General features: G+C 41.3%; 1 protein-coding gene across 6 annotated transcripts in view; it reads right to left on the bottom strand.

Moving 5' to 3' along the window:
- DIAPH3 (diaphanous related formin 3) overlaps positions 1-27,717 on the bottom strand; it is a 786,386-nt gene that overhangs the window by 240,327 nt on the left and 518,342 nt on the right. For 5 of the 6 annotated variants that reach the window (XM_088481432.1, XM_088481491.1, XM_088481243.1 and 2 more), the window contains one exon: positions 24,976-25,099. The exons of the other annotated variant lie outside the window; for it this stretch is intronic. In XM_088481432.1, coding sequence (XP_088337558.1) covers positions 24,976-25,099 — 124 coding nt within the window. The remainder of the gene's footprint in view (positions 1-24,975; positions 25,100-27,717) is intronic. 6 annotated transcript variants of the gene reach the window in all.

Genomic DNA, 27,717 nt, shown 5'->3' with positions numbered 1-27,717 from the left:
CGTGCTAGGCCCAAAGCCTTGCAAATTGCACTAGGTTTTAAGATATTTATGGGCATGTGACTTTCCTGAGACGTCCACCTTCCCTGGAAAGTGCGACTATTGTCACCGCTCCCCATCCTTGAAGACTGGTGTCCGTGGTGAGGATTACCCACCTTGGAATCCACAGTGGGCAACCCTTTTTCAGATGAGCCGTCTGAAGTCACCATGCTAGGGAGAGCCGAACCTCTAAGGAGAGACTGATCATCTGAGATTTTATCCACTGATACTGATAGTTCCAACGAGACAGAATCAATAGTTGTAAGGGCCTATGGTGGAACTGAGCATATTCCACCATGTCGAAGGTGGAAACCATGGATCACAGGACCTGCATTGCTGAATGGACTGATATTCTTTGATTGTGGAGCAATTTGCCCACCCGCAAATGTAGAGCTGAAATCTTTTCTACTGGTTAAAAGATCCTCTGCACCTGAGAATCCAGGAGTCCTCCCAGATGTATCATTCGCTGAGTTGGAAAAAGTGACAACTTTTTTCAATTGACAATCCAGCCGTGCTCGTTTAGGCAAGCCACAGACAGCCGGAGATGATGTAGGAAAACCTCCTGAGATTGTGCCTGTATCAGAAGGTCATCCAAGTATGGTAGTAATCTGATCCCTTGTCGTCTGAGATGAGCTGTCATGACCACCATTATATCGGTAAAAACCCAAGGTGCTGTGGACAGACTCAAGGGTAGAGCCTGAAACTGGTAATGTTGCTGACGGACAGCAAACCGTAGGAACCTCTGATGGGATAGTGCTATAGGCACGCACAGGTATGTGTCCTCTATGTCCAGAAAGACCATAAAATCCGCAGGTTCCATTGCCAGCACATTTGACCGTAGGGTTTCCATATGGAATTTGGGTGCATAAATAAATCTGTTGAGATGCTTTAGATTCAGGATAGGACGGTGAGACCCATTTGGTTTCTGAATCAAGAAAACATTTTAGTAATATCCGCTTTCCTGTTGAGCCAAGGGAACAGGGATAAGGGCCTGGACCTTGACCGACTTTGTTGGGGGACTTGTGCAAAAAAAACTCCACAGGAGGATGTCGTCGGAAGGTGATTGCATAGCCCTGAAAGACCACTTCTCTGACCCAGGCATCTGTTGTTTGATGCAAAACTGAAGAAGCTGGCCTCCTACCCTGAGGTCCCCCAGGGGGAGGCCCGCCCCATCATGTAGAGGGTTTGTCGTCCGGCTTGACAGCTCTATGTCTGGCAGACCAAGACTTCCTTTCTTGTTGTGGCTTGGTCATTCTGCGGGAATTCGACTGCCTGGAAAACGACTGTTCCTTAACCTTTCACTGCAGCCAAAAGGAAGGCTGTCTCTTCTAAGTGGCTGTTGATGGCAGCCCAGCAGACTTTGCGGCTGCCACCGTAGCCACTATATTATCCAATTCTGGACCAAACAGTCTTTTACCAGGAAAAGGCAGGGATTTCAAAGCTTTCTTCGAACTCATAACTGCTTTCCAGGTTCTTAACCAGAGAGCTCTACGAGCTGCAACCGAAGTTGCCAATGCCCTAGATGCCATAATTCCTGCGTCTACTGCCACATCCCCTGTGTAAGATGCTGCCTCCCGCATAAGAGAGATAAGAGAATTGTTCTTTCGTAGCATCTGGCATAGTCTCTTCAAATGCCGCCACTCACTCCTCCATGGCCTTGGCTACCCAAGCTATCACTATAGCAGGCCGTGAAATCACCCCAGATAAAGAAAACAATGATTTCAAACAAGTTTCTAATCTCTTATCAGTAGCGTCCTTAAGAAAGGCTGCAGACAGAATGGGCAACGTGGAACTCTTAATTAAATGAGTTATGTGAGCATCCACTGTAGGAGGAACTTCCCACTTATCACATTCACTTGCAGAAAATGGATATAAAGAGGATAACCTCCTTGTAGAATGGAACAGTTTATCCTGACTATTTCATGCCTTAGCCATGAGTTCCGAAAGCTGATCAAACTGAGGAAACTCATCTTTAACCAATTCTGTTGTCTAAAGAGCGGCACTTTAGACCTAGGGGGTGCCTTATCATCCTCTATATTTAATATGGATCTAACCGCCCTTACCAGAGAGACATGATGAACCTCTTCCTCAGATACAGACTCCGAGGAGAAAACATGTGCAACATCCGATACATCTGATTATGCATCATGAGTCTAAAGGCTGGGCGGAATGACGCAAAGACCTATTCCGGCCCTGAACATTAGAGGTCGTCAGTCTATACGCCTGTCTAGGTTCTAGAAAGGCAGACTGTTGAACCATACCCTGTGAAGAATGCGCACACGCGTTACAGCAGGATGGCAGCATAGGGGGTACACTCATAGCAGGTTGCAACTGCTGTGGAACTCCCACATTAGGAGGCATAGGCGCCGCAAAGTGGTCCACTAAATGCGACAACGAGGACACCCATGGTGGCTCTTGCACAGGAGCTGGCGTGGATGGGTGTGCTCCTTTACAACATAGAGCACACAACCCCTCCTTCATGAATTCCTGAGGTGACAGGCCTGCCTGACAGGATATACATGACACCAACAATGGTGCCTCAGCCTCATGTTTACCTTTAGCCTTAGACATACAAAACATGACTTTTTTTAATTTTACCCCGCACCTGCTCAGAGCCATGAGGAAAAGCAGTGATAGAAATACCTGACACAGGCAGTATACACACACAGCAGCGCTAGCACAAAGTCACATAAAATGCATATACAACTTTTAGTTGTAACTGGGCTATGAATCAACTACTCAAGACACTAACAGTGTTGATTGGTAGGATATAGAGCATAATATACCTGGCCCCCGGGGGCGAGGTATACAGGGAAATCCCAACACCTCCTGAGACCAAGCCGCTTCCACAGAGCACTGAAAAGTGGTTAGTGAGCGTCTCATATACAGGGGGCGGCGGAGCAACCCAGAAGCGCAAAACCTCCATGGCTCGGCGTCTGAGCCGGGGGAGTGGCTTCCGGGGTGAGAGCTTACCTCCCCTATGCTGCACAACTACCGGGAACGCTGGCCTCCTGCCAACACAAAGCATCTGAAGCCCATCCCCGACACCAGGCGATATGGCCCCGGTGGTCTAATTTGGGAGCGGACAGAACCAGGCCCTCACTGCAGCAGCTTCCAGCGTCTCCCACACTGCAAGGAAGGACTGTCTCAGTCTTACCCGACTTCCCCGTGACCTCCAGATGCAGTCCAGGCCGCGGCATCGTGGCTAGCAAGCTCCGCCACGACCATGCCGAAATCACCAGATTACACAGGTTAGTTGTGTTGCGGTGCCGGCGGGGGTAGATGGAGTCACAGCACAGGCGTCTCAAATGACACCTTGCTGCAAACAAAAAAAATGGTAAAACTTGGGACTGCCTAAGCAGTTCTGCCTATTCTAATGGTGCGTCGCCTGCCACACCAAACTAAAAAAATGAGCACCTGTGCCAGGAGGTAGGGTATATATGGGGGAGGAACCAGTGCATCCTGAGATAGGAAAACGTTGACTGTTTGGTGCCTGGTTTCCTCCAAACCACATAACCCCAAGGTAGATCCTGTGGACCTTATGGATTCTGAAGAAGAAATTAGTAGTTTATGAGCTTATGTACCAAACACATATTAGGCCTTGTGTAGAAGTATCCAGTGTTTTCAGCCTGGGTAATGACATATCTAAAAATGTTAAATGGCTCTTATCAGAAAGATAATACAGTCTCCTTTTAAGTAAAGAGATGTCTATCAACACGGGTACAAAGACATCATCACACCAGCCAGATTCCTATATTTTAATTGTGGGCACAATCAATGCCTACTCAATTATAAATAAATTCCAGATCAAATAAAGAAAAGTCTGACCTTATTTTATGTTGTTATGGTGCCCACACACTAGGGAGATCTGGTGACGATCTGATATCGTGTCCGATTTCCCTTGAACTCTCCCCGGCAGTCGTGGACACGAATTTGTTCAAAAACTCTCCAAATTGTCACATGATCTCACGATCTATCGTGCATCGTGTCCGATGACAAAATCGTGAGATCGTACACAATGAATGGTCAGATTGCTTAAAAATTGTAATAATGGGCGTGCTAAAGTCAGAGGTATATAATGCAGGCATCATCTTAGGTCAGCATTTCTGCTCTGTGACTAGGCTTGGTGTATATCTGCTACTGTACAATGCTATTGTGCTATACTTTGTTTTGCTTTGCTCTACAAAGTGTTCTCTTTGCTGCATTCTATCTATTCTATCCTGTATTCTGTGCTGATGGATCCCTATCGGTATAGAGTGATGGTTGCTTATGCTGGGTTGAAGGCAATGAAGGAGAGGGCCCAGCATAGGAGGAGAGCATGCTGGACTAAGGAGTGGTTGCTGCAGAGGGAGAGTCACTCTCACATGTCCCTGCTGATGGAGATTCGAGCTAACAATCCGGATGACTATCGCAACTACCTGCGCATAGATGAAGCCACATTCCAGGAGTTGCTATGTCTGGTGACCCCGTTTATCCAGAAGCAGGACACAAGGCTGCGGAGGGCTATCCCTGCTGAGGAGAGGCTGGTGGCTACCCTGCGGTACCTGGCTACAGGACGGTCACTTGAAGATCTGAAGTTTAGGACCCTCATATCCCCTCAGGCTTTGGGCGTCATCATTCCGGAGACCTGCAAGGCTATAGTGAAGGTGCTGCGATACCAGTTTTGCAAGGTAAGGAAAAAGAACACTACACATTTGTTTCTTGTGAAAAAAAAAATAAACTTTATTTTTTTTTCAAATGTTGAAAATTACTGTATAAACAGTGTAAAACTGGGTCAAAGTTTCAGCCATTATGGCTGCAAGCACCTGTCTTTATGACAGCAGTATAAACATTGCCATTCCAAACATGGAATACATAACATAGCAATTGTGGTCTTAAAGCAAGTCACTATATGAATTTAAAATGTAAAAGCATTTATAATGTCAAAACTGCATTATCCCCAAAATTTTAACAGTCCCGATACCTAGCCTGTTCTAGGATATAAGGTGGTTCAGATGCCGGATTGAATAGGCTAATACCCACATGGCGCAAGGATAGATTGTAGCCCCGGCTTCCAACAGTCTGTCCTTGCGCCATGTGGCTATTGACCGTGTCCAATCTGCATATTCCCCACTGTCTACCATAGGGCAGGTATTGGTAGTGTTAAAACGTGGGGATAATGCAGGCAACAACAAAAATCAAAGATTACATTTGGTAAAAGCCTGAATTGTCATCATCTGCCTCTAAAAAGGCACTATATATAGCCTGTCTTGTGGTGGGAGGGTTAGCGGATGGTGGAGTGGGCTGCGCCAGGGATGGAGGCATCTCAGAGGCAGCTGGGGTAGGTGGGAAGGGTACACAGTCGGCAATATAGGTCACTGGGTATAGGTTGTTACCCAAAGCCCTGATGAGCAACTCATACACGAGCCGCTGGAATTGATTTTGCGTTTCATCACTCATATTCCGCATGGTGCTATTAATATGAGTGGTAAAATTATCAAGACGATCTGGGGACTTTCTTAACAGCTCTTCTGCTTGTTGCAGAAATGTGTCCAGATTATCTTTGTTTCGTGTGTCTTTTTCGCAGGACGTTTTCGTTTTTGCTGGGTAGGTGCTGGGGGTGTTGTGGTTGTTGATGTGCATTGGGATAAACACACATCCCCCTCACTGTCCTCAATGCAGCTTAAATCAGGCATAGACCCCAAATGTAGTTTTTGTGTTTCAGTCTGCATTGAAAGAAAAAAAATATATAAATGTTTTAACATTTGTTTTGTTGTCATTTTTCCATAGTTTCCTAATACAGTTGAGGAGTGGCAAACCATAGCTGTAGACTTCGAACGGCGTTGGGATTTCCTTAACTGTGGGAGAGCAATTGATGGCAAACACATCCGCATCAACCCACCTGCCAACAGCGGATCACAGTATTTCAACTACAAGGGGTACATTAGTATCGCATGGCAATGGTGAATGCCAACTATCAGTTTGTTTTTGTAGATGTTGGCAAGAATGGCCGTGCTTCGGATGGTGGGTCATTCAAGCAGACGGCATTCTATGAGAGGCTCACCTCCAAAACTCTCAACTTGCCGTCAGTGGAGTAAACGAAGCACGGCCTAAACTTCATCTTTGTGGCTGACAAAGCCTTCGCATTACATGAAAATGTGATGACGCCATATGCGCAAAGGGGCTTGACTTCTGAAAAGCAAATATACAACTATCGGCTTTCTTGGGCACGCAGGATTGTGGAAAATACCTTTGGGATACTCAGTAACCGGTTCCGCATTTTACACACCAGCATAAACCTGCGTGTGGAGAAGATAGACTGGGTTGTAATGGCATTCTGTGTTCTTCCATAACACTTTACACCACAAAACCACCCTACCAATGGCATCAGGCACAGCTATGCGAGAAGACCAAGACCTTCCGGAGGTGATTGGCCAGATTTCATCTTTGGCAGCACCAACAATGCAATCAACAGGCACTGCACGGGTAAACAGGTGTCTCAGATAAATTTTATACTTACCAAACCAGCCTGGGACGAAGCACTCGGACCATCTTCCGCCTCCTTTTCTCTCTCTCCCTCGGCCATCAGTACAATGGACTGTCATTGTGGTTCCTGCTCCTTTAGAAATGATATAAAAGGGTAATACCATATGGTGGGGCGATAGACATCATCAGCAGATGCTCCGGATCGCTTGGAATCCTCAACCTTTTTCAGCTCTTTTATAAACACAGTGCGAAGGTTTTGGATTTTGAACTGCACGGACTTCAGTGTAGCATTATGGTAGAATTGCCGGTGTAGTCAACCAATTCCTCCAACGCAATAAGTTTCTTCACCCTATTGGAGTAGTCGTGACTATTAATCCTCCATAGGCACTCCTGTGCCTCCCAACGTTCCAGGAAGCCTGTGATGAACTCGCGTTTCTGATTCATAGACATTTCTGTTTGGGAAATTAAAATAATTAAAAATATGGATATATACAATGTTGTCCTAATTTCTAGTAGTTTAGAAAACAAAAAAACCCCAGTAATTTAGTTGAGTCAGCGGTGCTGAGGGGGAGGGCGATGCATTAAACACATATAGGCGGTCAGTGGGTGGGTGGGCGATGTATAAAACACATATAAGTGGTCAGTGGGTGGGTGGGCGATGTATTAAACACATATAGGTGGTCAGTGGGTAGGTGGGCGACACAGTAAGCACATATAGGTGGTCAGTGGGTGGGTGGGCGATGCATTAAACACATATAGGTGGTCAGTGGGTGGGCAAAGCATTAAACACATATAGGTGGTCAGTGGGTGGGTGGGCGATACATTAAACATTGGTTGTCAGTGGGTGGGTGAGCGATGCATTAAACATTGGTGGTCAGTGGATCACATATATTCATTGGTGGACAGGGTCTGCATAGACATTGATGCTCTGTACAAAAAAATATACTCACCAAATCCCTGCTTCCACGATTGTGTCTGTCTCCTTGAAGACACAGTGCCCCACAAAATGGAGACTGGGCGTGTACAGGGGAATCAGTCAAGTGACGCAATGGACGATAGATCGTGCATTGGATCGGGAGTAAAAACACATGTACGATCCGCACCACATCGGGTCAGAAATTGGAAAATCTTGCCTGCAGCAGGCAAGATCTGAAGATGCGATGTACGACCGGCGGGGACATGCATCGGTATCATAATCGTGAGTGTACCCTCACGATTAGAACATACTTTACACGATCTGTCGGCCCGATGCGTCGGAATTGGGCTGATCGTGTAAAAATATAGCCTAGTGTGTGGGCACCTTAAGATTTTTAAACTAAATTGTTAGATATGTTTCTAAAGCAAGGGGAAGTTATTAAAAGAAAAACTATAGTCATAAAACAATTAAACAGTCTTTTTTACATATAATAGTGCCTGTTAAACATAGGTATGAAAGACAAAATAACTAGTTCGCTGATACTTGTCTGAACTTCCAAAGTTAGAATTTGAGTATGAAATCAGCTATTCTACAAACATGTTGCCAAATACTGCTTTGTTGAACATTTTAATAAAATAATTTCTGTTCAAATAAACTTTGTAATGTATATTTCCAAAGAAGTTACAGCTATTTCTGATCGACTGCATTTGAAGCCATTTATTTCCATATTAAAATTACTACACATTCTCTTTGCATTGTGACATGTAATAACATTTATTAAGTCATTAGCCAACATGACTAGAATGATGCTCATTAATAAACTGTAATGCTCGAAAATCTACTTGCTTATTTATAAATTATACCTCAAAGTGCCATCCTGTTTTCTATAAATATGTGCTTTTAAAAGTATTAATGCAATTTTCAAAGCAAAGTAATAAAATATTAATTGCAGAATTATAAATTATTTGAGACTTAAATATTAATTTACAACACACGATAAGTTACATTTCACATTTAGTTTAACATAAAGCAATACAGATGTCATTTTAAAATAATTTAAAAACTGTTTTAGTCTTTAATATTATATTTTTACCTAGCTTCCTATGAAATTCAAAAAGTGGTTTCACTGAGTTTACTGAATGTCCTTTATTGTAAACCACTTACAGAAGGCTGTTTCAGAAATATAATTACTTTATTGTCATAGCAAAAGAAAATCTAACAAAAATGACTATAAGTATACTTGCTATAAAAATAAATACAAGCAAATGAGTAATATATATATATATATATATATATATATATATATATATATATATATTTTTTTTTAAAACACCACCAACATATACTTTGTGGTTCTTGATTCAGACTTGATCCACCTTCCCAAAAGTGCAAAACACACACACACACACATATATATATATATATATATATATATATATATGTGTCTGTGTGTCGTTCATCAATAACCACAATGCATTAAATCATCCTATTAAGTTCACTTATTGTTGTAATGCGTATACGGTAAACTTTTGTCCAAGTAACATTAACCGGCTGCAAGATATTTACATCTGTCTATAATAAACCGACTGATCGCAATACTATGCTGCATTTCAATAGTTCACATCCGAAACCCATCCGTTTGCTGTATTCGCAATTTGTTAGGGCGAGGCGGATTTGCAGTAGTAATGAGGAGGCTACTGTTCAGATTGAGAGTATGTTTCATAAATTTCAAGAAATGGGTTATCCAGTTCATATTTTGGAACAGGCAAAACGTAAGGCTTTGAATATGCCACGCAGTCAGTTTTTAACTTCTGACCAAAATAAAACAAAAAATTATGAAACTAAAATGCCTTGGGTGTGTGTCACTACAATTCCAGTAGTGACACTGTCAAGCATTACACCAAAAAAACATTGGTCAATTATTTCTACAGATACGGACTTGAGATTGAATAAAGAAATGATGCCATCTTATACGAGAGAAAAAGAAGCGTTTGGTTGTAAAGCAACCAAACAAAAGTACTCTATAATGGTGCACTCGTATGTATAATCTGGGGAAGATAATAAAACTTAACTTTTAATATATCAAAGACAATAAAAGGTAAATAGCAGACATATACAGAAAAATTGGACACAAAAATACACGGCATGTAGTGTGAAGCCGTATATAGTGAAAACGCTATTAATACAAAATTCTTGAGGTTATATTCACCTTAGATTAAGTCAGACAAAAGTACTTATTAAACATCACTCACAATAACAACATAAAACATGTAAAATGTACCAGGTAATATAGGTGCTATAGTATAATAAAGCATATAACGTTGCAAAAAGATTTTTTCTTATCCAAGAGAAATAAGTGAATGTCGGGAGTGGTGAAAAGTTGCTGACAGACTCTGTTTATATAATTCTTTCTATAATATTTTTTTCCATAATTATGGTCACATCTTTGGACACAGCTATTCTACATTACACTAATCTCTTTCTCTCTAACATTATTTTTATAATATTATCATTTTATTATATATTTTTGTAAATTTTTAGTCATTTTTCATTGTAAACGGAATCCCAATATAGTTTCTTAACATACATTTTATATGTATATTTCCAGGATCACTACTGTGATTATACAGGTCTGCACCGGCTGCTACATAATCATAATTGAGTAATCTTACATCTATCCTGATAGCCGTCATTACAGAGCCGGTGAGACTAGACTCGCTCTAATCATGAGGGATTGACCCTCTTTAATTCTTCACCTGCTTTCCTCTATTTGTGATGGGCTAGCGAGCATGCCCGTCACGTACCGGGACCTTTTGATTGGTGACCTTACACTTATAGACTGAGAGAAGGGCAGGCCCGGCATCACCTTCCGTGAACAAGCAAGCCAGGCGAAACGCACATCGGATTCCCTGGGTGCCCCGCGATTGCGCATAGCGGGACACCCCAACACCAGGTTCCGTGACTTAGTTACTTACCAGTGCCGTCTGTACGGAGGCACATGCCTAGGACACTATTTACCGGTTAGCCGCTCTGCACCAAGGCGCGGTCGTACTAGATCCTGACATCTGGTATAATGATGTGCAGTCACGTATTACCTGTTTCATAGGTGCTTTTTACAGGACACGATAGTCCCATTTATGTTTGATCTAATATACTACTAACGTTGCATTTATCCCTGATCTGGAGACTGTTTTGTAACTTTGTTTTTTTCTTTCCTGCAGTTTGCTACTTTTAGTTATTACATATTCATTACATGTGAACTAGGTGCTGCTCACAGGACACAATAGTCCTACATACTTTCGTTAGGTGAACTTTATGATATTTGCATCTGTCTCTGATCTTAGAGATTGTGTCACAATTTTGTTTTTTCCTTGGACTACGTCACTACATATACACCCATTTTTTGTCTGTACACTTTAGATATTATTTGCCTGTGTGGCTGTTCATTTTCTACTAGATTGTCGTTATTATTGTGAATTCTATAATCCATCCAGGTTATTTCTCTTTTATTTACTTGATCTATACTCTCCATGTGGTTTTCATACCAGCCTATTAATTTTCTCTTCATTTTGTCCGATGCTATTAGGCAAGACAAAAGGCAGTAGAGGTTAGGGCTTATGAAGGGAACCACATTTGTCTGTTGTTTCAAGGGATGAGTGCTTGGCCAGATCTCTCACTTTTTCTCCTCTACAACTAGTAAGAGAATAAGAAGCAGAGTCTGCCAGCAACTATTACCACCTCCGACTTTCACTGTATATCTACATTTTCTGAAGCTACATTCTAGCTTTAGTACTACTGTTTTCTCTATTGTTCTATACTCTCCCTGAGGTTTTCATACCAGCCTATTTATCCTCTCATTATTTTGTCCAATACCATGGAGCAAGACAAATAACAGTAGAGATTAGGGCTTATGAAGGGAACCCCAGTTGACTGTTGTTTCTAGGGATGCATGCTATGTCAGATCTCTCACTTTCTCTCCTCCAGGATAGATGTAAGATTACTCAATTATGATTATGTAGCAGCCGGTGCAGACCTGTATAATCACAGTAGTGATCCTGGAAATATACATATATAATGTATGTTAAGAAACTATATTGGGATTCCGTTTACAATGAAAAATTACTAAAAATTTACAAAAATATATAATAAAATGATAATATTATAAAAATAATGTTCGAGAGAAAGAGATTAGTGTAATGTAGAATAGCTGTGTCCAAAGATGTGACCATAATTATGGAAAAAAATATTATAGAAAGAATTATATAAACAGAGTCTGTCAGCAACTTTTCACCACTCCCGACATTCACTTATTTCTCTTGGATAAGAAAAAATCTTTTTGCAACGTTATATGCTTTATTATACTATAGCACCTATATTACCTGGTACATTTTACATGTTTTATGTTGTTATTGTGAGTGATGTTTAATAAGTACTTTTGTCTGACTTAATCTAAGGTGAATATAACCTCAAGAATTTTGTATTAATAGCGTATTCACTATATACGGCTTCACACTACATGCCGTGTATTTTTGTGTCCAATTTTTCTGTATATGTCTGCTATTTACCTTTTATTGTTTTTGATATATTAAAAGTTAAGTTTTATTATCTTCCCCAGATTATACATACGAGTGCACCATTATAGAGTACTTTTGTTTGGTTGCTTTACAACCAAACGCTTCTTTTTCTACAGTATTATTTACTCTAGGCAGCGCCACCAAGGTCTGATGTTCAGACATACTATCTATGTACTTCTTTATTGAAATTTTGACATCTAATATTGAATTTACGAGTCCATTTGATCAGTGCGGTGTTTTCTTTCCCTTTTCTTCCCCCCCCCTCCCCTCTATTATAATCTTATACGAGAGGTCGCAACATACGCGATTAGGTAGCAAGAACTGATATTTCCAACTGGGATCAATCTCCAACTTCACATTTTTTCTGTAAAAAAATGGATGCTTTAGATGTATTAACTGTTTGACCTGTCGTATATTTGATAACATGCCCGTGTGGGCAATCTTACGTGGGTAAGAAGGAGAGAACCCTCCGTGAGCGAATGGCTTTGCACCGTTCGGCTATAAGTGCAGCTGTTAGTAACGGTGTTAGTGATCAGCCAGTGGCTAGACTCTTTTTGAGTGCCGGCCACAATTTATCTACCATAAAATATATAATTATAGACCACATCCCTCAATCAATACGTGGAGGGAACAGAGGACTTAGGTTACTGCAGTGTGAAGCTCAGTGGATCTACCGATTAGGTACATTAACTCCGAGATGATTAAATGAGAATTTGGGTATCCATTATTTTATATAAACTCTGTACATATGTAACTTTTAATACTGTGTTGTTAAAATTGAGTTTTAGAAGTTGATATTCTATAGTTATGTGGCCCTATGTGTGTTAATTTTGAGTATATTTGATACCATGTATATTGTTACATCGTGATCCTGTTTTTTATGTTTGTTTACAGAGGTTACCCTGGCGACGGGAAGGTGGAGATGACGCCATTATGGTGCGCCTCCCTTCTGGACGCCGGGACCCGCAGCTGCTGCACGTGGTGTACCGGTGGTGGTATAAGTGAGTAAAGTTTTGTATTCATGTTTTATGTCCTGGCGATGGAGCAATAAAAGAGCTCCGAAACATTGATTCATTACCTGGAGTTTGGGATTCATTATTGACCCGAGTGCCGCTTTCTCTGGTGATGTATATGGGATACCTAAACAGAGGGCACCGGGGACTGTACATATTTTATTGGCAGTGCCATCCATTGGAATATATATATATATATATATATATATATATATATATATATATATATACATTAGGGATGTGCAGGCTCGGATAGGTTCGAGTTTGCACGTGGAGTTCGGATTTTTCCCTCCAAAAAAACGGAACTCAGAACGAGGCAAAACGTCATCTTACATGGACGAACATCATCATTCCTGGACTTTTGTCCTGGAATGATGATGTTCGTCCATGTAAGATGACGTTTTGCCTCGTTCTGAGTTCCGTTTTTTTGGAGGGAAAAATCCGAACTCCACGTGCAAACTCGAACCTATCCGAGCCTGCACATCCCTAATATACATACACACACACAGTCAGGTCCATAAATATTGGGACATTGACAGAATTTTCAGATTTTGGCCTCTATTCACCACCAGAATGGTTTTGAAATGAAACAAACAAGATGTGCTTTAACTGCAGACTTTCATAATTTAATTTGAGGGTAATTACATCCAAATCGGGTGAACGGTGTAGGAATTACAACAGTTTCAATATGTGCCTCCCACTTTTTAAGGGGCCAAAAGTAATGGGACTATCAACTCAAAAGCTGTTTCATGGACAGGTGTGGGCTATTCCCTCATAATTTCATTATCAATTAAGCAGGTAAAAGGTATGGAGTTGATTCTAGGTGTGACATTTGCATATGGAATCAGTTGCTGTCAACTCTCAATATGAGATCCAAAGAGCTGTCACTATCAGTGAAGCAAGCCATCATTAGGCTGAAAAATCAAAGCAAACCCATCAGAGAGATAGCAAAAACATTAGGTGTGGCCAATTCAACTGTTTGGAACATTCTTAAAAAGAAAGAACGCACCGGAGAGCTCAGTAACACCAAAAGACCGGAAGACCACGGAAAACAACTGTGGTGGATGGCAAAATAATTATTTCCCTGGTGAAGAAAAACCCCGTCACAACAGTTGGCCAAATCAAGAACACTCTCCAGGAGGTAGATGTATATGTGTCAAAGTCAACAATCAAGAGAAGACTTCACAAGAGTGAATATAGAGGGTTCACCACAAGATGCAAACCAGGAAGACCAGATTAGAGTTTGCCAAACAACATCTAAAAAAGCCATTACAGTTCTGGAACAACATCCTATTGACAGATGAGACAAAGATCACCAGAGTGATGGGAAGAGAAGAGAAGGAAAGGAACTGCTCATGATCTTAAACATACCACCTCATCAGTGAAGCATGGTGGTGGTAGTGTCATGGCGTCGGCATGTATGGCTGCCAATGGAACTGGTTCCCTTGTATTTATTGATGATATGACTGCTGACAAAAGCAGCAGAATGAATTCTGAAGTGTTTCGGGCAATATTATATGCTCATATTCAGTCAAATGCTTCAGAACTCATTGGACAGCGCTTCATGGTGCAGATGGACAGTGACCCGAAGCATACTGCAAAAGCAACCAAAGAGTTTTGTAAGGCTAAAAAGTGGAATGTTGTGCAATGGCCAAGTCAATCCCCTGACCTGAATCCGATTGCGCATGCATTTCACTTGATGAAGACAAAACTGAAGGGAAAATGCCCCAAGAACAAGCAGCAACTGAAGACATTTGCAGTAGAGGCCTGGCAGAGCATCACCAGGGATGAAACCCAGTGTCTGGTGATGTCTATGCGCTCCAGACTTCAGGCTGTAATTGTCTGCAAAGGATTTGCAACAAAGTATTAAAAAGTGAAAGTTAGATTTAGGATTGTTTAGTTTGTCCCATTACTTTTGCCCCCATAAAAAGTGGGAGGCACATATATAGAAACCGTTGTAATTCCTACACCGTTCACCTGATTTGGATGTAATTACCCTCAAATTAAATCTGAAAGTCTGCAGTTAAAGCACATCTTGTTTGTTTCATTTAAAAGCCATTGTGGTGGTGAATAGAGGACAAAATATGAAAATTCTGTCAATGTTCCAATATTTATGGACCTGACTGTATATATATTATATATATAGTTTAATCCAATATAAAGGGTACATAATATAGACAGATGCAGAGACCCAACAGTCTGTTTCAACTGCTTGCAGGCAGTTGTAATCAGGGGCTAACAAACACATCTCATGTCAGCCTATTTAAGGGCTGCAGTAGAAATCGGTCAGCCAATCACACAGCCTTAGTAATCTTCTATGTGCACCTGTTATGCAGCCAAGGAACAGGCTGATCAAGGCAAACCAATGATCGGTGAGTAGGCGGGGACCCAGACAGGAATCCTGACTCAGTACAGTCTGTCAATCACCAGGAGCCATGGTAACCAGGGAAGCCCAGGCATTGTCAGCTGTGCTGTAATAGGAAGGTATTAGCGGTACAGCAAATAAAAGCTCAAAGAGGGATATCAGTGAGCAGTGGTAGACCCAGTGTAACGCAATGTGCTCACCCAAAACATGAAAACAACTGTACTTGGAATTATAAAAATAATAAACATAACAATTAAACAGCAGCAGCAGTCAAAGCAGAAAATGATGACACAGAGCTGCCAGTGTTGCGACACACAATACAAAATACACAAGCCAATCCAAAAAAGAAATCATGCACACGGCAGTGCAAACCATGACATGACAAGTGCAGTCCATATCGGAAAGTGCTGCTGGCATCAGCCTTCATAGCACTGTCCTGGACACATCATAGCAGAGTCAATGAATGAGTAAAACCGAAAAAGCACATGGTGGTGCACAAATAACAGAAACATATTTCACAGAAAATGGGGAAAAATGAAAAGATGGTGTAGTATACACCAACAGATGGAAAACTTAAAGAACACATGTGTAGCATGGAAAATGCAGGCAACATGTCCTGTCAAATTCAATTTGTAAATCCATTGTAGGTCCCATTGGAGTAATATCTTCTCATGATCCCCACATCTCCTTAGGTGAGAGATATGATCCAATATGAAACATTTGAGTTGACTCTGGGCCTGATTCAGACCCGGTCGCAAGCGCTGAGCGCCCACAACCGGGTCAATGGTGGCCCACAGCGCATGCGCACGATGGAGCCGGCTCCATCGTGCGCATGCGCGAAACCCGGCTAGCAACGAGCACTCCGACGCTCCGGGGCTCGCACCAAAGGGGGCAAGCTGTCGATGTTGAGTGACAGCTCGCTCCATTTGGTGGGCGGGCCGGGGGGGGTGGCTGCCCAAACGGAGGCGTTCCAATGAGAACACCTGCCGTTTTGGGGTGGCCCCACTGATAGAGCCGAAAGCTCTCTGGGGCTTGCGATGAACGAGACCCTACCCACAAGGGTCTCGTCACAAGCCCGATGGTCTTGACCATCATGGCCGCTCGCTATAGCTGTCAAAAGGCCGCTCCAGAAAAAAAAAAGCCCGGCCCTGATTCAGAGCGAGCGGCTCTGAATCAGGCCCTCAGTGTGTACTTTTTCCAAGAAATGTCTTGCTACTGGCAAATTCTTTAATTCCAATTGCTCACTTTTAGAGAAGGCATTTCTGATAGAGGATCAGTGTTTTCCAATCTTTTCCTTGAGCATCCTTGTAGTCTTTCCCACGTATAAGAGTTTGCAAGGGCATTGTAGAATATAGATAACAAACTTACTGTTGCAGTCCAGATGATGTTTAATGGTGTATTTACACGAGTCTTGAGGGTTAAGAAAATACATGTGTTTGCCAATTTATGCTATTTGTGCACCCCGAGCACTGGAACACTCTGGGTTTCTGGCTCAACCAGTGTGTTTTGACTCTGTCTCTTGGTAGGATCAGTGACCACTAATAGTTTCTTTATATTGCATCCTCTTCGGTATGCAACCAATGGGGGTTTTTCAAGGGTCCTGCCCAATATTGGGTCTCTTGATATAAGGTGCCAAAGTTTAAATACCATATATATGATAGGTGTTTACAGGCAATAGAAAAGGTGCTGCAGAAGTGTAATCTCTTGGTATTAGTCATTGCATTCTTAGTCTTATTCAACAAATCTTCTCTTGAGTAGTCCAATCTTCCAAAGAGCCTCCTCAATGTCAGCCTTGTGGTAGCCTCTATCAAGGAGCCATTGTCCCATGCTTTCTAGAGCATTTGGTATCTCTGTTTCATCGGAGGTTATCCTGATCACCCTGGGAAGTTGTAGAAAAGGGTAATCCCTTCTTGAGTGGTCCTGGGTGAAATCTTTTGTTAAACAAAAGTGAATTTTTATCTGAGTCCTTTGAATAAATTTTTGTAAATAAGCACCCTTGTCTTAAGGTGATTGTGACATCCAAAAAATTGATAAATGTCTTACTAAAATTAAGACTACATCTAATGGACCCTGGTAGGGCATTCAAAGCATTGATAAACAAGAGCTATTTATTCTCCACTCCTTGCCAAATAAAGAACAAGTCATCAACGTAATAAACCTAAAATGTTATGTCCTCCTTGAAGGCAATGTTGCTAGTGATGTGTTCCTCCTCATACATAGCCATAAATATGTTGGCATATGATGTGGCCATATTAGACCCCATCGCAGAGCCCTGTTTCTGCAAAGAAAAAAAAAGTCATTCTCAAAAAGAAAATAATTTATGTTCAAAATTATATCCATCAGAAGTAGTAGGTATTCCACAGGTGGTCTGGTGTAAATACTGTCTGGATGCCTGTAATCCTAAATCATGCGGGATGTTCGTATACATACTAGAAACATCTTGTGTTACCAAAATAGATTCTTCATTAAGGTCTTTTTTAAAAAAAAAATATGTGATATTTGAAATGAAGTTTGTTTCTTTACAGATGTCTTTCAAAGCTCTCAAGATAAAGCCGCCAAATCTTATATAGTTATTTAGTATTGAAAAAGCTATTAGACCACATAACAAAATGCAACAATAGGACAATCTAGAAATCTTATATATAAAAGTAATTGGTCAGTTTGTCTGATTATGCATTCGGACACCCATGCACCCATTGGGATGAACCAACATGAGGTGGTCCAGTTGGATGCTGGCCCAGTTTTAGGAGTTAGGGTCTCGGCCGGACCTCCTGTTGGTGTATGCTGGGCAGAAGTTTTACCCAGGGAGCCTGCTCAGCCTTGCACTGGATGGATTTGGAGGAAAACATCACAGAGTGGTAACACTGGATCCCCCATATTAGGGGGTTGAGGTCCCAGTCGGACCTCCAGTTGGTGTACGCTGGGTAAAACGATGCCCGGGGAGCCTGTTCTGGGTCCCACTGGATGGATTTGGATGAAAACTTTACAAAGAGATGGCAATTGGTCTGGGATGCCTAATGGAGTGGTTGAGGTCCCGGTCAGACCTCACAGCGGAGTGCGACATGCAACTGGGCCTTCCATTGGATGGATTTGAACAACATCACTTAAAAATGAATTACTTGAAGATTTAAACCCGATCAACGCCAGGTACTTCAGCCAGTATCATATAAAGAAAAACAGAGTAAAAGATGAATTGGCAGACAAGGAGTTTACAGGGATGCTGCATAGATTCACATTTTCAATGGATAGTGACAGGTAGTTTACATAAAAAAAGTTGAGGCTTAATTAATAATGACATTATTCATGAGGTTAAAAAAAAACACTTCCCTATAGAAAATGTACCCTAATTCAAAATAACTCTCAGTGCTTGGTAACTGAATAACTTCAAAGCCGTTTTGCACTGGCTGTGTGACAATGTACCTGTAACAGTCTGCTGAATACAACACTAACCTTGGAACAAGGTGACTAAGAACTCTTGTAAAGTGTTGATGTTAATGTTTGACATGAAATCAGGGCAACAGATCACATGGCTGATAAACAGCACTTCCAGTTTACATGTCGACATTGAAAGGAGTTGCAACATGGAAATAATAAACCATACACAGATAGATCCCTGGCTGGAACCCATGACTGCAGAGCTATGGAGTAACCAAGACTAACCACTAAGCCACCACTCTGACTTGTATCAGAATATTAATCTCTAGAATACTGTGGAACCAACAGCTTCCAAGTAGTGTAACAAGGGGTTTCACACGGATTATCGACAGTACAACTCAGAAGGTAGCAAATGTGGCCAGAAATATTAAGTCAGGTTGATTGTTTTACTCACCAGCTTTAAAACAGATTAAATGCGCTGTCAGTGGATAACACAGTTTTGGGGCAGAGGGAGTAGATTACCTGCTGTGCAAGTGGTACAGGAGAGGGAAGGGGGTGCTGTAACATAGTAACAAGTAAAGTAAGGACATGTTTTCTCGATAGTGAACAGATAGAGACATGTCTGAGAAAATGTTTTCTTGGGTTGTTATGGGTAGTAGCAAATATCGGATGGTGACGGCTGCAACACTAGCAAAATGTTATTGAACGGCTGTTTGCATATGCACCGTTAAAGTTGATAAGCAATTTCTTTGTTGCCTGGCCACATACTATGCTTTTTTGCTGAGACATCTGGTATACCAGGTAGACAATCATAACCCTGACAATAATATCTAAATGCCAACAGCAGACATATCCACATGTCAACATTATGCATGCAACGGTGCAAATGTCAACAATACTATTTAACCCTTATTCCTGCCTAACTCTGACATGTTCATAATGTTGACAGTTTAGACCATGTCCATTATGAACACAACCAATCGACAATACAGTACTGACATTCTGAATGTCGGCAATATGACTACATTCCAGTTGAGTTAATAATTTTTATTGCTATTTAGTACAGGAGAAAGATGTTTCAGCTGCATTACAGAAATGTTTGATGCCCAGCAGCGAAGGCACATATTCAAGCTTAACACGTGACAAATCCCTCGGGCATATATTGCTACCTGTGCCGACGTGTATGCATCTTGTAATGTGCACGTCTCCTCATACAGGTGCAAATACCTGATTTATGTGAAGCTATTTTAAAAGAAAATGACATCCCATTGGCAACAAACCTTGCAACAGGCCCATAGTTTTGTGAACTATTCAACATACTATATGGAAGAAACTGCCTTACATTTTATGGAATTCCAATACAGGTTGAGTCTCTCATATCCAAATATTCCAAAATACAAAGGGAAAGGGAGATCAATCTGTGCTTTGATTTCTGATGCTTCAATATACACATACTTTGTTTACTGCACAAAATTATTACAAATATTCTTCAGGCTGTGTGTATAAGGTGTATATGAAACAAATGAATTAAGTGTACGTACACAAACTTTGTTTGAAGCACAAAATTATTAAACTATTGTATTCAAGTACTTTCAGGCTGTGTGTATAAGGTGTCTATGAAACAAATGCATTATGTGCTTAGACATGGGTCCCATCCCCAAGATCTCATTATGGTATCCAAATATTCCAAAATACAGAAAAATTCAATATCCAAAATGCTCCTGGTCCCAAGCCTTTTAAATTTGGGGACTCAAACTGTACTGACTATCACAGTATGGATGTGAAGAGCCACCAAATGCTTACCATTATAGGTCTTTTTCAAATGGCCTCCAAATTGTTATTGTCCTTGAGAAGATGTGATCTTGGGAATCAGCAAATCATCTTAAAACACATTTCACAGCCTACATATAATGTCTATACAGTGCAGGAGCCATCCTGCTCCCACATATTAACACAGTACTACAACCCAGACCTTTGCATTCCACTCTGGATATAACCAAACTAAGATTCTCAGCAAGTCTCCTTGCTGAATTGCTTGTATAACTTTAATGTCTTGACACTCATAGTACTTTGAGTCGAATGGGTTAAATTGTTGTAGCCAGTGTATAATTAAAATGAGAATGTGCTTTGATTGTTAATTTTGCTCAAATATAACAGGATCGACTTTTGTGTATTTCGTATTCTAGGTTACCTGCCATTTTCTTAATTAAAGCTAACCAGAGCTTTGTGACAAATTACATTAATTTTGCCTTAAATAAAGAAATTCCGTTCAACATAAGATTGCAAGTTATACTGCAAAATCTTCAATTAAGGAATACGCAGAATGGAGAAGATCTGCTCAAAATTGGAATGTGTGGATTCTAATTAGAGTTCTTCAACTTGTGATATTTATCTGCAGAGTATGAAAGTTAAATTGACCATTAAACAATATTCTACTTTTTGATAAAGTATTTCACACAAAAGCCATCTATCCTGTTCCGGATATCCTGCTGGCTGTTTTTGTGAGCTGCATGTCTTTTAAGAGAAAATCATTCAGCTTCTCCTCTTTTAGGATTAAATGTACAGATAGATCCGGGCTTCTCCATGCTGTGTTGGATTATCTAACCTTTATATCAAACATACTTTTCTTATTAATTTGCTGCAAAATCTGTTTGTCACAATGTGTGCTTCTCTAATTAGTAAGATCATGTGGCATTAACACAAGTCTTTAGCTTCTAACTTATTGTTTGTCTATAGGGATGCGTCATACAGTCGCAGAGAACGGAATATTCAAGTGTTAGTGGTAAAAAAAAAAAAGAAGCAGCAGCCTGCTGTCACTGCTGTAAAGTGTATCTTCTGCAAGGCTAAAGGCCCCCACACACGGTGCAATTTTTTTAAACGATTTGGCCATTTTCGATCAATTGGAATGGGAGATCATTTAAAAAGTGCCATGTGTGGGCAAAACGATGCGATGCGTGCTACCACAGTTCATTTGTCATGGTTGCTGATATTTTCAACATGCAGAAAAATCAGCAACCAGTCATTCACGATTTCCATGACATCGTTCCGTGTGTATGCACGTTGAGCGATGTCATGGGTGACACATGTGCCCGCACGGATCAGGGAGATCCGTGCTACATGCATCTGTGTGTCAATGACACACATGCAAGGACAAATAAAGGGAGATCAGTCTGTGCTTCTGTTTAAAAAAATTAAAACCTGTGTAAAAATAGAAGAAAAAAATGGCGTGGCCCCCTCTCCAAAATAACAACCAGCACCGGGCTTTGGAGTCCCAGTGCTGGTTGTGCTAAATAAAGGGGACAAACGACGTAATGGTCTCCTATATTAAGCACAATCAGCACCAGGCTATTCAGAACCAGTCCTGGTTGCCAAAATACAGGGGACAAAAGACGTAGGGGTACCCTGTATGTAGCGCAATTAGCACTGGGCCCTGAGCCAGTCTTTGTTCTGGAAAAACGGGGGGAAAATGTGTATGGTTCACCTGTAAATCCCAGAACCAGCACCAAACTTTTTCTAGCGGGGGGGATGCCACAGCCAGGGGAACCATTTCACCCAGACCCTCAGCCAAAACACAAACCCCTGACCGCTAGCCCCCCCAATAAAGGGGTCCCTCTCTCCAGCGCACCCCAGACCTAGGCTGATAGCCCGGGGCTATCCCCGACACCCCTGGTGCGGTGGGTGTCGGATTATGTAAAGTGTGGTGCAATTGATATTAGTAAAAATATTGTCTTTTGCTGCTGGGGAGAGTTCAAGGGAGATCGCTAATGAGATTGAATCGTTAGCCAAATCGTACAGTGTGTAGCCGGCTTAAGTATGGGAAACAAAAAAAAAAGGCTTAATAGATACATGGCTTTTAGAGATCGGCAGTGCAAGAGACATATGATTGTAAATACACACATCTCCAAGTCCTTTTTATATATACACTTCACTTTCGCTGCTTTTCCTGAAAATATCCCAGCCAGAGACACCTAAAAAAGTAAATAAAGAAGAACAACAGGATTTCAGGAGTGTGGGTAGTGTTTCAATCTCTCATGGGACTCAATAAAATGTTATAACACGCTTATTTTAATCAAGTAGGCAGATTATTCTGGGGTCTGGGAGTCCCAAACGAGATTGCACTTCTGTTTGTCTTGTTTAGAAAAAAAAACCCGGTTATATTGCATATATACACACAAACACGTGTACTGAATAGACACATATACATATATAAAGATGCTATATGTGTGCATACACTAATAAATTTACTATTGCTTTGGCTAATGTTTACAAGTAGTGTTAGATCTATTTGGAGTCTCATTATCTCCTCTTATAGCAGTTGCCTAACTTGGAAAAGCCACCAAAAGTACAGGCTGAGAGGTAATTCTTCCACAATTTACTTACAATATCCTGATAATACTTAGTTAGCCCACAATGTCCATTTAATATTACTTTATTCCAGGACAAATCCATATTTAGGTCTTATGTAATAGAGACTATTTTCCTTTTGTTTATGTATGTACTGTACGCATAGCCATACCTGTTGAAGCTCATGTGACTCCAATAGGGAATGACAATATTGAGAGCCTGGACAGCAAAGTACTGTACATAATGGGGCAGATTCTGAGTCAGACTCAATACAAACTGTACAACAGCAGCAGGCTGCACGTGCATCGAAAAGATGTGGCGATGTCTGGGGGGGACGGCATGTAGTGATGATTGGAGTGGGGCATCCAGTGATTACTCAGGGGGGAAGTGGTGATGACTGTGGGGAGAATTTAAGGATTTCTGCGGGCATTTGGGAATGTTGGAGTTACTATGGGTAATATATGGGATGCTTCTGACCGTATTCTGTTGCATATGGTGCTCTGAGGGCACTTGGGACTATGGGCCTGATTCAGCAGCGATCGTAATTGCACCTACATTGTGCATGTACCGCACTGCACGTGCCCGGCGATTGCACTGCGATTACACACGCAAATAGGAATCCACTGCAGAGTGACAGGCCGTGAGCTTTGAGGATGGTGATGGGGGAGTGTTACCAACACGCAGGCATGCCTGTCTGTTTGAACGCTGTTGCATGGGCGTGCATATATTAGCCACTACGATTGCTTACGCAGCTTGAGAGCCTTCTATGTGCAACAAGACTTACAATTACTGCAACGGGCCAGACCTGCTGTAATTATGTGTTACAAGTCAATGTGCTTCGATTTTACCAATGTATACGCAGGACTGTGAGGAATTATGATGTGAGAAAGCAGTAGTGGGCGTCTCTATGATGGCTGAGCTGTGGCAGGCATTAGCATATTTTCGCAGCTGCATTGCGCGCGATTACGCAGCTGCCATCACAATTGCGATCCATGATGAATCAGGCCCTATGATACAGCAAATGGGGGGCATGTGGAGGCATACTGGGAAGAGGGAAGTGGCCATTCTCAAGTAATTTTCAAACTATTTTTTTAATTCTTGAAATTAAAAAGGTACTGTGCAGCCCTAAACATAAAGCAAATGAAGTGCTTCAGCTTGCCCATTTTTGAATTAGACCCTGTTACAATGCTTTGAAATCAGGTCTTGAATCTGAAATGTTGAAAGGCACCTACTGTAGGTATTGGTTGTGCAGTTTATCTAACCTTCTAGATATAGGAATTGTTATGCTGCTGCCCCAATTTTAGCCACAGAATAAAATGCCCTATACACAAAAATTATGTAAAAATTATATAAACAAGTGAATATTAGACAAGAAGTAATAACGGAATGAAATATATACCAGGAGTTATCACTTTGGAATTACGCAGCATAAACTCCTCCTAGCAGTGCTCCTTGGAGAAGATTGAAATGTTTAGGACCAGTGTGAAATATATATTTATTTGATATTACCCCCTCCCCAAGCAAATACTTTAGCTAGGGATCTCTAGCAATTTGCACAAACCCATAATGCTCACATACCTTAAAAAACAGGCATATGATAAAATCGAAGGCCACCTTTGAGTCTGAGACGGACATACTGTAAACCATCAAACAAAAATGGCATTTTACACAATGCATTTTTTATTCTGTCAGAAACTGTAGCTTCTGCTTTTGATGGAACCTTTTACTCACAGCATGCAGTCCTTTTGGTGCCAAAGTGTTTATAGCTTTCAAAGCAATAAAGCTGAAAAATACACAGAGGTTACAGGAACAGATTTAAAATGTTAAGTAAATCTTGAGTCTATTCAACCAGCCCTACATAAGTTGTGTAGTTGTTAAAAGGATATGGACATCTTTGTCACAAACTTGTCATGTACATCGTCAGGAGGGGGAAAGGTCTCCAAATCCTTCTCAAGCTGCTGAAGTTGTCGTTCCATTTGTTTCATTGTCTTTTCCAAATTTTCAGCAGACCCTTAAAGAGCATGTTTACAAAACAAACAATTAGACATATATCATGACTACTGAGACAGTATAGTACAGTGCTCCTTACCTGTACCACCTTGATATAAATTATTGTGAAGATTACAGAATAAATAAGAACATTATAACTTAATATAACTGGTAAAAAATATATACCTGGTGGCTGCTCTATAAAGTGGAAGATTAGAATTTGTCCCTTAATTACATTTCATTTATAAACTAATATATAATGACTATAATAAAAACAAAACAAACAAAAGGTGACAAGTACCATGTATCAGGAGAAATGGTGTGTGTCCACTATTCAGAGTTAATAGCCGCCAGTTGTGTAAAATTGTTATTTCTCAAAATCTGTGAAAATCTTAGAAGGTGGTAGGAAGAGAATACCTTGTTGCCCACCTTTGTTCAGTTAAAGTTGAAATGGTCCTCAGGTGTTAAAAAGTTTGTGCACCCCTGTCCTAAAATACTTTCTTAAACTTGATTATAAATGTGGGTGGAGGGTGAAGTGCCCAGGGGTGTAACCTTACGGTTTCGCATGTCCCATTAAGGCTTCTTAGACATGATCTGAAATTTTAACAAAACCTACTGAATTTCTGCCTCTCAAACTTAAAAAAGCAATGAAATTCCGATGATTAAGGCTGACACCTTAATGGACATGTTCCTTGCGCAATACAGATATGGTATGCCAGCACACCCTGTGGTTAACTACAGATTCAGCACTCTCAGAGTGAGATTGCTGACACTCACAAAATGGTGGATCTGCTAATTCACAAAGTTGTGCGCTCATTGGAATACACACATGCAGTCTATGCAACGGAGGTCTGAGCAGAAGATAGAGCTGCACAGATGGCATAAGAGTGGTGTGGTTGGGGGAGGAGACAGAGCGGTGTGGATGGATGAGGCAGAAAGGCATGGAGAAAGGGTAAGATTAAGCAGTACAGAGGGGAGGAGCCAAAGTGATGCAGATGAGTGGAAACGGTGGTGCGGTTAGGTGGGAGGTACAAAGTAATGCAGATGAGTGGAAAACAGTGGTGTGGTTGAGGGGGAAACAGCAGCGTGGATGGGGGGGGGAGACAGAATGGCACAGTTTGGGGGGACAGAGCGACGTGGATGGGGGGTACAGAGTGGCATGGACGTAGAAAGACAGATCAGTGCAGATGGGTAAAGTCAGATTTGTGCGGATGAGGGAATACAGACTAGCACAAATGGGAAAACACAACAGTAGGGATTGGGTCAGATGGAGGTAGAAAGAGTGCCACAGATGAGAGGAAGACAGAGCGGAGTGGCTGGGGGGACGTCAGTGCTGCAGATGAAAGGAATAGAGTGGAACGGATTCAGGAAGACAGGGCGGCATGGATGGGGAAAGACAGATTGGTGGGGATGAGGAAACACAGATTAGCGCAGTTGGGGGACCACACAACAGTAGGGATTGGGGAAGATATAGCAGGATGGAGGTATATAGGGGAAGAAAGTGTACATGCATAGACAGATTATGATAGTTTTAGCAATTAGGGAGCTGATTGTGTATTCTGAATAAAATGGATGTATGGAGAAGGATGTTGGAAGCTAGTGAGATTGTTGTGGTGATCCAATGGGAAGATTGTGGGCACTGAGTGGGATGTGGGTGTCACATAACTGCTCAGACCTCAGTTGCACAGACTCCATGTGTGTATTCCAATGAGCACACAATTCAACAGCTCCACCATTTTGTGCACAACAGCAATCTCACTCTGAGAGAGTGCTGAAACTGCAGTTAACCAAAGGGGGTGTGATGACATACCATATCTGTATTGCGCAAGGAACCCATCCATTAAGGCATAGGTAATGGTCAGAATTTCATTGCTTTTTTGAGTTTGAGTGGCAGAAATTAAGTAGGTTTTGTGGAATTTCAGATCATGTCTAGAGGGGGACATGTTGAACCGTAAGGTTTTTTGTCTATGGAGTACATATATATATATATATATATATATATATATATATAGCGCGCCTAAGGGGTAGGCATCATTACTGAAGGATGCTCTTTTATCTATGATCATCTATATGCCCTTTTATCTTCCTGATCTCATGATATCAATTCAGTCAGTTACTTATTCCTTTGTTTTAGCCCTGTGATATGTTGATTGCAGCAGAATACTATAAAAAAATAAGTGCTTCTGTAATATGATCCTCCTAACTACAGTGTATAAAGGTTTTCAGCATTCTATATATTTTGAACATTGAGGGAAATCATTCAAGTTGTTCAAAGACCAAATTGTAGTAAGCCCTTTCATCACAGGCATCCTGGACTGTGGTCTAGGCATATCAAATGTTTCTTAGTGAGAATATTTTCTTGCTGGGATGCAATAGTTCAAAGCTCAGAAGACAATTTATAGTTTGGCAGGTTAATGATGGTATCTGCAGAGGAAAAAGTCCACAGGCTTAGTAGTGAGTGAAACTGAATTATCCTCTCATATTAAGTCCAGGGCTCTCGATAGAATGGTTAAGGCATTGTACAGTCCTGCCGTGGTTTATCTGTAATTCAGGTCTGTATAAATAGAATTTTGCAGTATAGCTGATGGGGAAAAACAAATGCAAGCCAAGAAAGAAACAGTGGCGGCCCAGCACTTAGCA

This window comes from Taudactylus pleione, unplaced genomic scaffold, assembly GCF_031769625.1.
Source record: "Taudactylus pleione unplaced genomic scaffold, aTauple2 ptg000005l, whole genome shotgun sequence".
NCBI classification, from domain to species: domain Eukaryota; kingdom Metazoa; phylum Chordata; class Amphibia; order Anura; family Myobatrachidae; genus Taudactylus; species Taudactylus pleione.
This window is presented reverse-complemented; position numbering and strand designations above follow the sequence as displayed.